General features: G+C 39.7%; 2 protein-coding genes across 6 annotated transcripts in view; one reads left to right on the top strand and one right to left on the bottom strand.

Annotated features, from left to right (window-relative positions):
- Positions 1–636, bottom strand: part of LOC148348514 (collectin-12-like) — a 35,684-nt gene extending 35,048 nt beyond the window's left edge. For all 3 annotated transcript variants that reach the window (XM_088322139.1, XM_088322140.1, XM_088322138.1), the window contains exon 1: positions 389–636. In XM_088322139.1, coding sequence (XP_088178265.1) covers positions 389–395 — 7 coding nt within the window. In that variant the 5' untranslated portion in view covers positions 396–636. The remainder of the gene's footprint in view (positions 1–388) is intronic.
- A 2,149-nt stretch (positions 637–2,785) lies between these two features.
- Positions 2,786–14,811, top strand: bloc1s5 (biogenesis of lysosomal organelles complex 1 subunit 5). Of its 3 annotated transcripts, none has more exons than XM_088322651.1 (6): positions 2,786–3,096; positions 4,700–4,782; positions 6,782–6,911; positions 8,359–8,417; positions 8,492–8,608; positions 13,837–14,811. In XM_088322651.1, the coding sequence occupies exons 1-6, from the start codon at positions 3,078–3,080 to the stop codon at positions 13,855–13,857; spliced, it is 429 nt and encodes a 142-aa protein (XP_088178777.1). In that variant the 5' UTR covers positions 2,786–3,077; the 3' UTR covers positions 13,858–14,811. The 3 variants fall into 3 exon arrangements, with proteins under 3 accessions (XP_088178777.1, XP_088178776.1, XP_088178775.1); XM_088322650.1 differs by lacking the exon at positions 13,837–14,811 and adding an exon at positions 9,905–10,109; XM_088322649.1 differs by lacking the exon at positions 13,837–14,811 and having other exon boundaries at positions 8,492–10,109.
- Positions 14,812–16,428: the final 1,617 nt, after the last annotated feature.

Below are 16,428 nucleotides of genomic sequence, written 5' to 3'. Positions count from 1 at the left end.
AGTTTAGTAGTGTCTGTATGAGAGTATAGTAATGTGAGTAGGAAAGTATAGTAATATATGTAAGAGTTTATAATAGTGTATGTGAGAGTATAGTAGTATAGAAAAGAGAGTATATAGAGTTTGTTTGTGGGTATGACTGTGTCTGTGTGAAAGTATAGTTGTGCATGTGTGAGAGTATGATGTTATATGTGAGAGTTAAACGGACTCTTAGAATCAAACGAGAAATCAAAAGGGCTTCACGCCGAGAATGAGACAGTTTTATAATTTGACCGAAGAAAAAGTCATCATAGTTCTCTTACACTTTTTCAAATAAATGAGAGTTTATTTCAAAATGTGAAATCATAAGTAACGGGTCCATTGTTTTACCCGACGACGATCCAAATATTACCTTTCATCGCGCTGTGTTGCTGTCTGTCAGTCACTTTGAGCGCATGTCAGCCAGCATCAGCCTCCAAGCCAGGGGTAGCAAAAGTTCCCGAGTTTCTTTGAAAGGCGAAATGAGGTCGAAAACAAGTCAAGAAATAGTCGGAAAGGTGTTATTCCATCGTTGCTGCGTTTTCTCGGCTCTCGTCTTGCTGTCGCTGGCTTGACTGTGGGGAGTGATGTGGTGTTTGCGAACGAAATGGATCTACGAGCCGGCGCTTGGAAGTGAGCGAACGACAAGAGTCGGTTCCCCACCTATGAGGGAATGGCTCTCCTCAGTCTCTCCCGCTCTCTCTCTCTCTCTCTCTCTCTCTCTCTCTCTCTCTCTCTCTCTCTCTCTCTCTCTCTCTCTCTCTCTCTCTCTCTCTCTCTCTGTCGTTCTTTTTCAAGTTTTCTTTCTTTCTCTCTCTTTTTCTATCTCCCTTTTCTCTTTCTCTTTTCTCACACTTTCTCTCTTTATCTCTCTTTGTCGCTTTCTGACTCTCTTTATCTTTTTCTTCTCCTCCTCTATTTCCTTTACATATCTTCTTGTCTCTTATTCTCTCTCTCTCTATTTTTTCCCTCTTTTGCTTTTTGACTTTCTCTTTTTCTGCTTCTCTCTTTCTCGCTCTTTTTGCCTCTCTCTCACTTTCTCTCTTTCTCTCTAACTCTCTGTCTTTCCACTCTCTCTCTTTCTCGGTTTACCCCCTACTCTGCCTCTCCCACTCTCTTTTCTCTCTCTCTTTCTCCTTCTCTTTTCTCCCCCTCTCTCTTTTCTCACACTTTCTCTTTCTCTCTCTTTCTCACTTTTTGTCTCTTTATCTTTTTTTCCTCCCCCTCTACTAACTTTACCTCTCTACTCCTCTTTCATGCTCTCTTTCTCTATTTTCTCCCACTGTTGCTTTTTGACTTTCTCCCCCTCTTTTTTCTGCTGCTCTCTTTCTCTTTCTTTCTGCCTCTCTGTCACTTTCTCTCTTTCTCATTTCAACCCCTACTCTCCCCCTCTCTTCTCTGTTTCTCATTTCTCCCCTCTCTCTTTTCTCACAATTTCTCTCTTTCTCTCTATTTCTCACTTTCTGTCTCTTTATCTTTTTTCTCCTCCCTCTCTATTAACTTTACCTCTCTTATCCTCTCTCATGCTATCTCCTTCTCTATTTTCTACCTGTTTCGCTTTTTATTTTCTCTTTCTCTTTGTTTCCCCCTCTCTCTCACTTTCTCTCTGATTCTCACATTGTCTTTCCATTCTCCCTTTTTCTTGTTTTAGCCCTACACTCCCTTTCCCACTCTCTTTCCACTCTCTCACTCTCTTTCTCCGTTCTACCCCTCTTTCTCTCTCTTTCTCTCTCTCTCTCTCACTTTCTGTATTTTTCTTCTCCCCCTCTATACCCTTTATCTCTCACTTTGTATCTCTCTCACTCTTTCTCTTTCTTTCTCTCCCTCCCTTTCTCACATTCTTTCTCTTTGTTTCTTTCTTTTGTTATCTCTTTTTTAAATTTCGATCAGTTTCTCTCTCAATCTCAGATTCTCTCTTTACCTCTCTTTCACCTCATTTCTTTCTCCCCTCTCTCTCTTTCAACTAATATCTCTCTCTTGCTCTCTCTTTCTGTCACTCTCTCTCGAATTCTCTCTTTTTGTCCCTCTCTCACTCTTTCTCGCTTCCTCTTTATATCACTTTCTCTTTCTTTCTCCTTACTCTCTATCACTTTTCCTTTCTTTCTCTTTCTCTATTTCTCTTTCTCTCTATTTTCCTATTTCCGTCAGTTTATCTTTCTGTATCTCTTTTTGTGTATATCTTTCTTCCACACTTCCTCTCTCTCCCTCTCTTTCTCCCACTTTATAGCTCTTCTTTTTCTCTTTCGGTCTTTTTCAGTTTCCTTCTGCTTCTGTCTTTTTCAGGTTCTCTCTCTCTCTCTCTCTCTCTCTCTCCCCCGCTCTCTCTCTCTCTCTCCCTCTCTCTCTCTCTCTCCTACATAAATATAACAAAAATACAAGTACAGTAATAAACCCTACTAAAATACTCAAAAAATGCTACAAAATACTACAAACCTAAATTTCAAAATAAGAGCTTAAAACAGGACCTATTATATTATTATGTTTTATTTCTGAACAAACGTTTCCTACCACTGGCTTTTATGTTTCACGATAGAAGAACTTTCTTCACGAAGCAAGACTGACATCTGCTGGGGAACAGGAAGCTCCTCTCGCTGAAACGTTTGTAAAAGAAATAAAAGTGTCATTGTATGAAATGTAACTGTATTGTTTCTCTTTATTTTGGACTCACAATAATGACCATTAAAACTTTTTTAAATGACTTTTGAACACAACAATATAAAGGTCTCTAAAAGGACACCCCTATTTTAACAACTTGGTTTAAGCCACGCTATTACCCCGGAAGTGGGAGTTCAGTGTTATTGATGTCAGCTGACTCTATTCATACCGATGTTATCTGGCAAGGCTATTCGATACAGTGAATGCGTTATTTTATATTACACATCAAGTTGAAAACATTAATTTATATTTATGTTGCAACTAACCAGTTTGCTCTTAGCTAGTTGCTAAACATTAATTCAATTTTTACTCGTGTCTGAAATAGAAGCTAGCAAGCCGAACTCACCGCCTTCAACAAGAACTAAAATGAGACTTGACTACGGAAGAAACTTAATTCGACAGTGAAAATGGATAAAATTATCAAAGGTAAGAGATAGTTATGGGTATTATAAGTTTGACATTAAAATTTTGCAGAAGGTGTATAGGTTTCTGGGTGCGTTGATTATGTGAAAATACGTCACATCTAACCATTAAACAAGTGCTCCATTACTTTAAGGGACATGTGTGTTTTTAGCGCCTCCCAGCGGTAAAAAACCAAAACGTAATTGATTAAAAAAACGAAACAGGAAACCCTTTCTGTATCGCGGTTTCCTTTCACGGATTGGCAGTGTGCATTGTGTTCTCCATTCTGATTGGCCATACAGAGGAAGATGCTTTCTATCGCCAACAAATGTGAACTTCTCTCCCTGCTAAACTTGCTCTGGAGTATGCACATTCATGTCTTATGTGCTACTTAGTAGGTTCCTGGCACTTTTTCAAAAATATTCGATAATGGAAAAATAAATGGTTTCTGTAGGGTAAATGTAGATTTTCATAACTTCTATATGATGGCGGCAAAGTGTCATGCAAGTGGATCGTGTCTTTAATCCGTACAGTTGTGCAATAAAACGGCAAGATCATCTCATCTCATTAGCTGCACTGCTTAACCTCAGTAGGGTCGCGGGGGTGCTGGAGCCCATCTCAGCAATCATCAGGCAGTGGGCAGGGGACACCCTGAACTTGTTGCCAGCCAATCGCAGGGCAAGATCATACTTAAAATTAGAATTTGACGGTACAGAAAATAGTTGTAAATTAAAAAAACGCTGATAGCAGTACAGTACTTTGTTGAACAAATACTTGAGCCTGTTTCTGCCCATTTCCCTACCATCTTTTACAAAAAGTTAAATCTAATATTTTAGGAAATGTACTTGTATTTAGTTTATGGGCAGGGTTGAAATTAAATTGTGCAAAATGTAATACGAATTGGATGATTTGACTCTAGGCATCAATGCCTAGTAAGAAGTGTATCGATTAGTAGACACACAAAATAAGGAGAGAAGACATCAATGGATTTTGAACATGCAATGAGATCACAAGAGGACCACACCATGAGACAAGAAATTCTAATCCGTCCTATATGCCCTCCCCTGTGCCCTTTATTTTGATTGAATCTCCTAGTTTATGAAAGCAAATCTACCCAAAAGGGTGTACATCAAAGGACAGCAACATAATTGGCCAATATTGACAATAATGTACAAATACTAATGTCTATGTGATAAATTTATTCTGCATATAATATTGGACACTTTCAAAGGAGCTTGCATATGATGCCAGTCTATTATCTTGATAAATTGGGCTTAGGCTGTTGACTTACTCATAGACATAACATCATTTTCCGACATCTTGCTCAGATAAGCCTTGGCAACAACTTACTTTTGGAAGATGGGCTTCAGGAGGTCCTCCTTTGTGGTAGAGAGTGGACAAAAAAAAGCGATCCAACCATTTTCTCAACCGCATCAATCTTTCTTATTCCACTTTCATTTCAAAAGAAACGTCTCGCCTCTTCTTTACACTTTACACCAACCATATTGAATGGATGCACCAGATATCAAACAATACAAATGTCAATCTTCTTAACGCGCTGGAGATACAGTATAGTATGTTAACACATCTATCGGTGTAGTTATTCAATTTGTGCTTACTATTACAGATGTTGGCGATATTCAGTCCCGGCTGCTGGACCACAGGCCTGTTATCAATGCAGAGATCCGTTACTTTGTGAGAGAATTTGAGGTAAGCGGCGATAAACTTGAGTCCAATAAGTAAAGCATTCATCTAAAGCTTAACTCTCAACCCGTATTTTTTAAACTGAGAACTCCTTTGGAATTATTTCTCTATTTTTTTTTAAACAGCACAAATTACATATGTATGGGTTTACTGATAAAAAATGATTAAATTTATTCCGATTTATTAAACCTTAAATCTGTTTTTGTCTTCGTTTTTCTTTTAGTCTGTTTTAGTTAATTTTTTTTTATTTTATTTTGTAATTAAGATTTACAGGGCTCCCAAGGATCCTTGAAAAGTCTTAAATGGCATTTAATTCATTATTCTAAAAATAAGGCCTTAATTTGTATTAAAATTACTTAAAATCTAATTTGCGAAAAGTCTTAAAAATGTGAACTCGGGGATTGAGTTATATTTGTCAATTGTCCTTATCCAGGGAGTACAAAATATGTTTTTCCCAAGCATGTGTTTTTATAATGCTACAGTCAAAAATAAAAATAATAATAATAATACATAGTATTTCGAAGCCCCTTTCAGGACACCGAAGGTCGCTGTACATATAAGTAGGACACAACAATAAACAAAGAGTAAAACAAGAGTAAAGCAAGCAAGTAATAAATAGCCAATAAAACACATCAGAGTTTAAAGGGGCAGTATGTGAGGCGGATGGTCAAGAAAAGGCAAGTCTGAAGAGGTGAGTTTTGAGTCCGGATTTGAAGGTGGACAGGGAGGAGGTCAGGCGGCAATGAGTTCCAGAGATGGGGGCAGAGCGGCTGAAAGCTCTGCTCGCATGGAGCTGAGGCGGGCAGGGGGTATAGTGAGATGGAGGGAGGAAGTTGATCTGAGGGAGGGGGATGGCGTGGCAGTATGAAGGAGGTCAGAGAGGTAGGGAGGGGCAGGGTATGGATGGCCATGTAGGTGTAAAGCAGGATTTTGTAGTTGAAACTATGGTAGATTGGGAGCCAGTGGAGTTGCTGAAGGACAGGGGTGATTTATGGAGGGAATTTTGAGGTAAGCCGTAGAGGGGGGAATTGAAATCTGTCATGAATATAGGAGTGTTGTTTTTCAAAAAAGTTACACAGGACTAAGACGTCATATTTCATTTTTCATGATAAAAAAGCGAATTGAATGTAACAGAAGAGTTCTTTACAATTAGTAGACATCTGCCAGTTTTGACTGAGGATCCATGAAGTACTTTATACATAATGTTAATTGTTTTTGTCCTGTTTGTTTAAATTGTGTGTGTTTTTTTGGTTGGTTTGGTTTTAAATTTGATTTTAAAAGGCATTAAAAAAGTCTTAAAAAGTCTTGAATTGAACCTGCCTTAAGCTGTAGGAACCATGATTTAACAAGAAGAAAGGGCTCATGGGAGGGCTTATAAAACAGGGTTGGAATTTCTTATCGGATGTTTGGGCTCTCGCCCATTTTTGCAAGGTTAAAATCAATTTATGCCTTCTTTCTTTATTTTGAATGCCTCCTTAGTGCAGTCCCTTCTCAAAGTTTCTTCATTTTCTTTATAGTGAGGTTTTGATTTTTTTCCTTGCCCTCATGTAGGTTTTAGATCAGGGGATGGTGTAATAAAAGTCTGTACTTTGCAATAACCTGTGGTCTGTGCAGCCCTTTGAGACTCCTTGAGATTAAGGGCATGACTTGATTTGACTTAACTGTGAACTTATCAAATCGCTTTGCAGTGTGCACATACAAATCATATCCCAACTCCTCTTTAGGGATCATGCTTAATATTTGCTTGAAATATACATTTTAAAATGAATAGTTTTCTAAATGAAAACACTATGTTACTTACACTTTGCTAAAATCATGACAAGATTTGATTTTATATAAAAGCTTTTTAAACAGTTAAAATAACACGTACCCCATCAAGTGCCCTCTTTGAATACACCCTCATCTTAGAACCACTTATTTAGTGTTATGTGGGCGTGTTAATCTTTAAAAAAACACACTAATTGTCGTCCTTGGTAATATTTTTCAAAACGTATCTCTCTCCTAGGAGAAAAGGGCTCACAGGGAAAGCCGATTACTGGAGAGCTTGAGTAAAGTAGTACAAGAAGCAAATGAGGAAGTGCTCCCGTCAGATTTGGAGGGCGTCAAGGAGCAGCTCTCCAACGCCATCGCTCGATGTAAGTATTTGGTCCCGTAAATCCAGTAACTCATGGAAGAAGAAAACAATATCTGGAAAGTCCTTCAATTTAGAAATCCAATGGGAATTGCAAAAAATGTCTGTGTCAAGGTTAAAACTTGCGATTGTAGTAGAAAGAAGAAAAGAACACACTGAGTCGGAGATTTAGGTTTTTGATGACCCCTTCCGTCGGAGGTGCGTGTTTCCAGGATTGGATCAGGGAGAAATCACCCTCCTCCTTTTTCAGGAGGCTCATTTATTGGGAAACACGAGAAGGAAACTACACATCTGATTGGTTTATATGAACACAGGAAATGAATCTGACAGGAATCACATATTCAAATACAGTGTATAATGTTGGTCGCTAGATGGCGTGCAAGTATAATAAATGAATAATAAGGATAGAGAAACTTTATAAACACAAAGCGTCTCCGTGAGAAGATAAGCACGCTTTTGAGCGGCTTCGAATGTGGGAGGCAAGGCCATCTTGATTAACCAGCTAGCAGGCCTCATAGTGGCCCTCAAGTTGTAGCTTTTTAATAAGAGGCACATCCCTTGGTGGTCCCTTGGCTTATTCTCCTGACCTTGAAGGTGTTTGTGAAATTGTAAAACCACACACTTAATGCGCACTATAGAAATATAAACGTATAAAGATCTAAGAGTATAAAGGTATATAATGGGTATAAGAGTATAGTATATAGTATAAAAGGGACATTTAGACCATCATTTTCTTACAGTCAGACGCTTGAAACTCTAAAAATACTTGATATTTCCTGTTTTGTTTTCAGTGATTGAAAAATTTTGAATTTTAGGTGAAGTGCCTGTAAATGCTTAAAATAGTTGCCATATTTCTTAACAAGTGTGCAGAAAATGCCTTGCTTTGCCATTGCTTGTTTTTCTTCCCCTGTGTTCACTGAAGCTGGCATTAATTTGTACCGCACTGTCCTATAAAGCGTCATCGCCCCCTACGGGTCGCGCTCAAGAGGACACCTGGACAGAGCACTATAAAATGTTTATTAGTGCAAGGATTACGTATCAATTATGGACTTTTTTCATGGGCCATGCAAAAGAAATAGGGTATGGTTTCCCAGTGGTAAACTGTAATGGGAAGAACTTCCTACAACTGTAAACGTAAGCTACTTATTACTGTCATTTACTCAACACCTTTATGGGAAAGATTTGTCTCAAAAATAAATATTCACGATTTACTCAAGATCTTAAAATCATAGGTCTTGATAAATGCAGACACAAAATGAAAAATCACATCTGTAAATCGCAGATACTGTAAATTTGTGGCTCTGCTCTGCAAAATCCACAATTCACAGAGGACTTTCTATTTTAACAGTACTGGAGGAATTGGAAAATTGGCTTTGAATGTCCTTAAAAATGCTTTAATTTGGCCATGAAAGAGGTGTACAAATCCCAAAATATGCCTTGATCTGTGACAGTGAAAGCTGCAAATCACATGGCAGAAAGAATCCAGCAGAGGGAGCTAGAAACACAGCAGGTACATGACCCGCCCCTGCTCTACTTTAGTCGTTCATTTTGATGAGTTTCAAGCATTTTTAATCCTACATCCAGAGTGGCCAGCTGCAGGGAAACATGGAGCGTCTGAAAGACGAGTGGGCAGATTTTCTGAAAGAGCAGCAGCGACGGAAGGAAGAGGTGGGCGAAGAGCACGCCAAAGCTGTCGGACAGGTCAGCACTCGGTACAGTGAGAAGAAGAAGGACCTGGATAAGTTGTTGTCCGAGGTTTAGTCATTTCCCTGTGCTCATGTACAAATGTATAGTTGGGAAAAAGCGTGAGAAGAGAGCTCATGTTGCGCAAAAGACTTCTCCAAATCCGTGCAAAATATTTTAGTAGCGGGCAAAGAAAGCACAAGGAAAACTGTCACTTTTAACTCTGAAAATAGATTTTTAACAATTCCGGTTTCTATTCATTGCAAGCCTGGAGGGCAGGGAATTGTTTACCGTATTTTCTACACTATAAGGCGAACCCCTCATATACTTTTTTTTTTTAATGTTTTTTTTTTTCCTCCATATTTAAGGCGCACCACACTATAAGGCGCATGCAATTAAAACTAGGGTTGTACAAAAAACAAAGTATTGCGTTTGTGCATTGACTGCTCACTGATCACAATTGCATAAACATAACATTGGATGCAACGGGAATCACAGCATGCCTCATCCTATCCACTAGCCCACTTGGGAAATGGCCAACACATGAAAAGGTGCTAGATTTTATCTCATCATCACACATTTTTTTAGCCACAGTACTAAATTGTTGACGTTATCATTGGGCCTGGCCCTGAGAATATAGTCAATATTAAACCGATCCGTAGTTGGGGATCCCTGAAATACAGTATTGTACGAAGCGCACAAAATTCTGAACTGAGTAAAGAGAAGGGCATTGTGGGAAGTAATACGGTCAATCTGAACGATATACAGTATATAAACACTTGGCTGCAAGTATTCAAATTTTGTTTTCAATGCTTAGTTTCTTTTTCTCATTTCTCTATCGTATTTGGTACCGTGACTAAAAAACATTGTGATAATGAGATCAGACCTAATGGTTTTTTATGCGTCATCTGTATCCCTGGTGGATAGGATCCAGTGCTCTCCCCATGAAGATTCGGTTCAGGTTCTGTTGCATCCGACAGTACGCAATTGTGAACAAAAATCCACGTCTCTGGTGGTTAGGATTAGGTGCTCGGTTCGATTCCCCTGTTGCCACCATGGTTATGCAAATGTGGTCAGTTATCAACTGATTAATCATGCACAGATACGGTAACGCACCGGATTGCAAGGCGCACGATCAAATTTCTGGCCAATCTGGGGTTTTTAAGTACACCTCATAGTCCGGAAAATACGGTACTCTCATAAAAGAAATTCAAATTTGAATTCACTAAACTGCAAGTGTAGCAGGTGTGTTGAGAGCACACTGTTATGGAGTTGAACACAAACAGAACTTTTGTTCCCACAATTAATCACCAGCTCGCTGGTGTTTGGAACATTTGACCCATGATGTCTTGGAGTAAACCGACTGTCTGCAGAGTAACTCTCGTGATGAGCACCGCTTGAATAATAAGGAACAGCCTTCTTGTTTGTTTGGACCACATCAAATCCAATGCCGGAAATGTACTGTTTGTACTGTTTCTTCATTTATTTTAATAACACCATGATGCGACAAGTCTCCTTATTCTGGTTGTGATTTCCTCGTTGCCACTTGAACCGGAACAGGAATATCAATGTCAGTTGGCGATGCTTCTGAGCTAAATTAATCAACGTTTATTGAACTGAAAAGCCTTATACTCTATCAGACATCTGAGCTTTTGTATTATTTATTTTAACCAATTATTTCAGTTTTTGTGTTGAAATTAGATAGTAACCATGTCAAGTAATCTTTAATTGTATAGGCCTGAATCACAAGGAGTCTTTAAGGGCTGCACAGACCGCATACTATTGCAAACTACAGAGTATTATGACACCATTACCCTGATCTATAACCTACATGAGGGCAAGGAAAAACTCAAAAGCCTCAACATGAAGAAAATGACGAAACCTTGAAGAGACAGCACATAAGGTGGTAATCCCCCTTCCAGGATGACCAGGCTGCAATGGATAACAAACAATTGACAGATATTGTCAAAATGAAATATAGGTCATTCACAAGCTATAGAATATAAGTGTGTTTTAAGCCTAGATTTAAACATTTCCACTGAGGTTGCAGATCGAATCTCAGGAGGAAGAACATTTCACAGCACCGGGGCCCGAATGGAGAAAGCTTTTAAACCTGCGGATTTCTTCTTGGCTCTTGGGATCACTAGTAGGCCAGCATTTTCAGAGCAAAAGCTCCAAGCAGGAACATAGGGGGAAATTAAATCTGAAAGATATGAGGGAGCAAGTTCATGCATGATTTTGTATGATACCTTAAAATCACATTTTAAGCGAACATCCAATCTTATTTTAAAAATCATGAGAAAATGCCACATTGAATTAACCCGTGACTGTATGAAATATGATAATTTGTTTATATGATTGATAGAAGAAGTTTTCAACGGGTCTCTCATAAAACATTGGCTTGTCATCCTTTTTTTTCCTTTCAGGTGAATAGTTTATTTTGTGATGTTTGTCACAACATGATTGAAATAAAAAAAACGAAATACAATACAACAAAATACACAAGAATCGCCCATGTTGTTTGATGTTTATGTAATACCCCTATCTTGCCGTTAGGGGGCAGAACAGCCCTTTTAAAGGAGCAAATTCAGAACATGAAAAGTAAGGTAGCAGTTGCCTCAGCTCACCTGATTTATTCCCGAAAGCAAATCCATAAAATATTTCCTCCCTGAAATTAAAACGGGTTGTATTTAGCAGCGTGATTCACACTCCACAAATGGAATGATAATCCAATGTCTTCTGATTAGTGCATAGAAAATATTAAACGTGTTTCCGTCTGTTAATGAATTCAATTAATTAACGGAATCTAGTAAAAAATATTTTGTAAGCATGGTTTGTAGTTCATGTTTTGGATCTATAAACAATCATGTTGTTATCCGTAAAAAAACAAACAAAACTGTTCAACTAGTACTCTGGGATCTCCGTGCAGACCCTGACTCACTCTCCAGGGTGTTACTACAAAAATGACAGGAAAACACTAGTAGAAAATTAAAGACCCTTACATTTTTGATAGGTGTGTGGTGGACCTCCCTTTAAAGAGACACAGTGTATTTTTCGAACTCTTAATGTCGTATTTTGTAGTGCAAACACAAACGAGTGCTACAAAGCACATTGAAGAATACAAACGACAGAGTCAAAGTGATCAAACAGCACCATTTTTCTCCTTTTTTTTTGGGTCCAGTCTTCCACAAGGGTTTTGGGGGTTTATCCGTAGCAGCAAGATGGCTGACAACCATGTCAGCTCCCTTTGGGTCAGCCTCCTGTTATGTAATAAAGTACTACTAATAAAATGTTGTGCTGTGTTTTTGGTGCCAATCATGCACCCGGTGGTGTGGTATCGGGTTCGAAACTTAGTACAAAAATTCTAAGACAAAGTGTTTTTTTACAACCTGGTACACAAGTGCGGTACAGTGTTTCCTAACCTTTTTGAATCTCATCTCATTAGCTACACCGCTTATCCTCAGTAGGGTCGCGGGGGTGCTGGAGCCCATCCCAGTAATCATCGGGCAGGGGACACCCTGAACTGGTTGCCAGCCAATCGCAGGGCACACGGGGACAGACAACTCACTCGCTCATTCACACCTAGGGACAATTTGGACCGGCCAATTCACTTGAAATGCATGTTTTTGGAATGTGGGAGGAAACCGGAGTGCCTGGAGGAAACCCACTCAAGCACGGGGAGAACATACAAACTCCGCACAGGAAGTCTGGAGCTGGATTTGAACGCACGCAGGAGGTTCCCAAGACATGAACTGTGCCTCACATGCGCTAACCATTGCCCTGCCGTGCTGCCCCCTTTTTGAATCTAAGGCTCGCTATTTAATGTGGGCTTTTAGAATAGAATAGAATAGAATACAGTATACCTTTATTGTCATTGTTACAAAATGAGTTGAACATATTGTGACAACGAAATTGGGCGTGGCACTCCAGTATCACATTTAACAGTGAGGATAAAAGAAAACAAGATAAAGGAAAAAAGAAGATAAGGTTATAATTTACACAATATAAAGGTGGAGTTAAAGAGCCTCATGGCATGAGGAAGAAATATTTTGTGTGTTTAAGGTTTATACAGGTATGTTTAAGGCTTGTATAAGTAACCTGTATTGTTTTGTACTAAAAAAACATAAAAATGTAATATGCTCTATAAAGATAAATAAAGTTGAGTTTAACTTACTTTTGGAAGATGCGCCTCAAGAGTTGGGCAAATTCCTCCTCTATGGTAGAAAGTGGCCGAAAAAAAGCGATCCAACCATTTTCTCAACCGCATCAAGCTTTCTTATTCCACTTTCATTTCAAAAGAAATGGCTCGCCTCTTCTTTACACTTTACACCAACCATCTTGAATGGATGCACCAGATAACAAACAATAAAAATGTCAACGTTCTTACGCGCTGGAGATACAGTATAGAATGTTTACTAACAAACTAGGAAGTGGAAGCCGGATTTCTTCTTCGGAGTGGATGCTGGGTGACCTCTCACAGCGCCACACGCTGGTAGCAGCGGGAAAAAAGTGTACACAATACGAAATCTTACTTACAGCAATGTCCGGATATTTTTTCATATCCTGAAAAAAATCTTTGTATCTACCGATTTTCGTAAGTTAAATGGTCGTAAGTAGGGGAGCGTCTGTATACGGTCAGGCAAGTTTTTGCAGCACACAAGACAAAATGTGTTTTTATTTATTTTTTTATCACTGAAGTATAAAGATTCCAAGAACTCAGACCCTTTTTTTCCCCATTTGGCTCCAAGCCACGGCATCCCTTTACATTCTCACGCAAGGCCACACATGGTTTCCGCCGCTTGTGCATGCGCACGGGTGAATGTGTTGACGAAAGTAAGAGTGGTGATGGCCGGTGCCAAGTTAGAAGCCCGGTGGTCCGCACGTTAGCAAGGGCGTGTGACTGAAAAACGGTTATTAGTTACAGTTACTGATTACTTAATTTAAAAAGTAATTTAGTTACCCCCAGATTACTGATACCAAAAAGTAGCACGTTACTCCAAAAGTAACTAGCTGGTTACATACTACAGTATAGTCTAGAAGCTGATCCCTGAAGACTGCTTTAGAATAGCCACATATAAAATAAACGGGAGATATTTTGTCTTTTCGCTTCAAACCACTCGATTTCCTTCTCCATTTCTGGGTACTTGCCATGATATTTTCTCTTTTCTTGAGGCATGGTGTATTGCAAACATAGTAAAATTTGCGCTCATGCTTCCCCCATTGATTCAATGTTTCTGTTTAACTAGCGTGCGTGCCTTTTTGAGTGAGCGACACGGCACGCCTGTCCAACATGGAGACTGCTCATCATTGGCTAATAAGGAGTGACAAGACGGAAACGTAGTCAGCGGCTGCCAGCGAGTCGACTTTTCATCTGGCCTTGTTTATTTTTTGGGGTTTGGTTGGATGGAAAGAAAGAAAAACAGAACCCGTGAAAGGTCAGGTATAACAGTCGGAGACGGGGCTGGGCTTGACGTGAGAAGGTATACCATTCAGATCCTTGTTGAAGAATTTAGACTCTGCGGGATGTTGACACGTTGAGAAGTGAGTTCAAGCTGCTTTATGAGAAAATATTAAGAGTGTGTTAAGGCAGTGTTTTTTAACCTGTGTGCCGGGGGCATACTAGTGTCCCTTGAAACATTGTCTTCGATGAAGCAAGAAATTGTCCAGTTTTATCCTTGTAAGAAAGAAGACACTCCCACTCACATAATTTGCATAATTTTCCCCATCACTGCATGAATATGGACCTTTTGCACACACGTGATGACACCATGACGGACGGTAGTAACCCGAAGTAAACAGTGGACAAGGCCAGTAAAACAGTAGACAACAACAACAAAAACAGCTACAGTAATCAACAGTAATAGCAAAGACTAGGCAAACAAATATTGTGCAGCTGTCCGAAGAGGTGGCTCACCTTGTCGGAAAGGTCAAAGTGTGCTATTTAGAGAGGATAGCATTAGCAATCCTAGCTATTGGGGCTATACGGTCTTCCTCCTGACATATTCACACATCTAAACAAATCGTCCAGTCTGCCTGTCTTTAGTCTACACCAGGGGTGGCGAACAAGTTTGACACAGAGAGCCGAAATTTTTAACTGTGAGAGTCAAAGAGCCTCACTAAGCTCTGTCCTGCCATGACAGACAGACACACACAAAAATACACAATTAAAAACATCCATCCATCCATTGACATCTTCTCTCCTTGTTTGAGTGTCTACTAAACTGTAAACTTAACAGCCATCCATCTATTATCTACACCGCTTATCCTCAGTAGGGTCGCGGGGGTGCTGGAGCCCATCCCAGCCGTCTTCAGGCAGTGGGCAGGGGACACAAACACAGACAACTCACTCGTTCATTCACAATTAAACTGACCCGCATTGAATGTGGGAGGAAACCGGAGTGCCCGGAGGAAACCCACACAAGCATAGGGAGAACATGCAAACTCTGCTCAGGAAGGCTCGAAGCTGGATTTGAACCCATGACCTCAGAATGCGCTAACCACCCAGCCGCCCGTAAACCTAACCTTATTTGTTTAATATGGATCCCTTAACCACTAGGGCTGTTGGGGCACCATTTCCTGTGGTGTGTCTTGGGCAAGTACAGCCTGGTGGCACCCATCCCTCTTCGGGCCAAAAAAATGAACTGAGACACAGTGACCACAAATGATTAAAAAGAAAACAATTTAGGCAACTATGGCAATTTAGAAACGTAGCAGGAATAATTTTTACCGTAATAACCGCTTTTGTACTTACACAAGCCGCACCTGTATATAAGCCGCATGCGCCCACACCAAAACATGTAACACAATCACAAAATTAACCCGAACCCGACTTTGAGTCCTGTGATTGTAACTGAATATAAAGTACACAATCCAAAAACCACAGCTGGCAAATTGAACGGATAATGAGACCGGTACTTAAGGTTTGATGCAGACCTGCAGAGTCCGGGTCCCGTTGAAAATAATCCAAGAGAAAAAAATGTATATTTCCAAAGGTAAGGGTGGGAAAAATATATATCAACTATTGTCCGCTGCGTCCACAAACACGTCTCACCTTTACTCCACTTCCCGTCAGCCCCCATTGTTTTCGCCCCTTCTTTTTGATTCACCCGTGGAAAACATATCAGAATAAGTCTCTAAAATAAATACATTACAAAAATATACAGTTGCAAATACATATTATACATGGTTACACATATTTACAAAGAAAGACGGTACACCGAGAGAGTTTTCAAAGCTTTAATAATAATATTATAACTTTCATCCCAAACCGTGCCTGTGAAGGGTAGCAAAACGCTACTAGCAACACGCTCGCAACTCAGTAAACGGGTCTATTAAAAAAAAAAACATACCGCTCATGTAGAAACCACTGTAAACCGTCCTCATCTTCCTCCTTGTAACTGACGTCATCAAAGTCGTCTTCCTTCAGTATGGGAAAGTGACTTTGTCATTTAGACGTCTTCCCACGGTCCCTTATTCTAAACCACGCTAGCAACATGCTCGCAAAGTAAAATTTACAGTAGCAGTAACTCTGTTTCCTTCTTTATCTGACTGCTCGATTGCGTTTAGCTTGAAAGCTGCGTCATGTGCCTTTCTTTTTGCAATTTGCATGATGAGGATATGTCTACGCTAATTTAATTTGTGCACAAGCTAAGAAGTTGCAGTCTTCCTCGGCGCATGTATCCCACCGGTCTAAATTTTACCTTTTGTACTCGAGCACCGCTGGCGGCTGTTAGAAAAATGACATAAATTGGCCGCATCACTGAATAAACCGCAGGGTTGAACGTTTGGGAAAAAAGTAGCGGCTTATAGTCCGGAATTTACGGTAAATATTTTCGATG

The sequence above is a fragment of the Urocampus carinirostris genome, chromosome 18 (genome assembly GCF_059441175.1).
Source record: "Urocampus carinirostris isolate Australia breed hairy pipefish chromosome 18, RoL_Ucar_1.0, whole genome shotgun sequence".
Classification (NCBI taxonomy): Eukaryota; Metazoa; Chordata; class Actinopteri; order Syngnathiformes; family Syngnathidae; genus Urocampus; species Urocampus carinirostris.
This window is presented reverse-complemented; position numbering and strand designations above follow the sequence as displayed.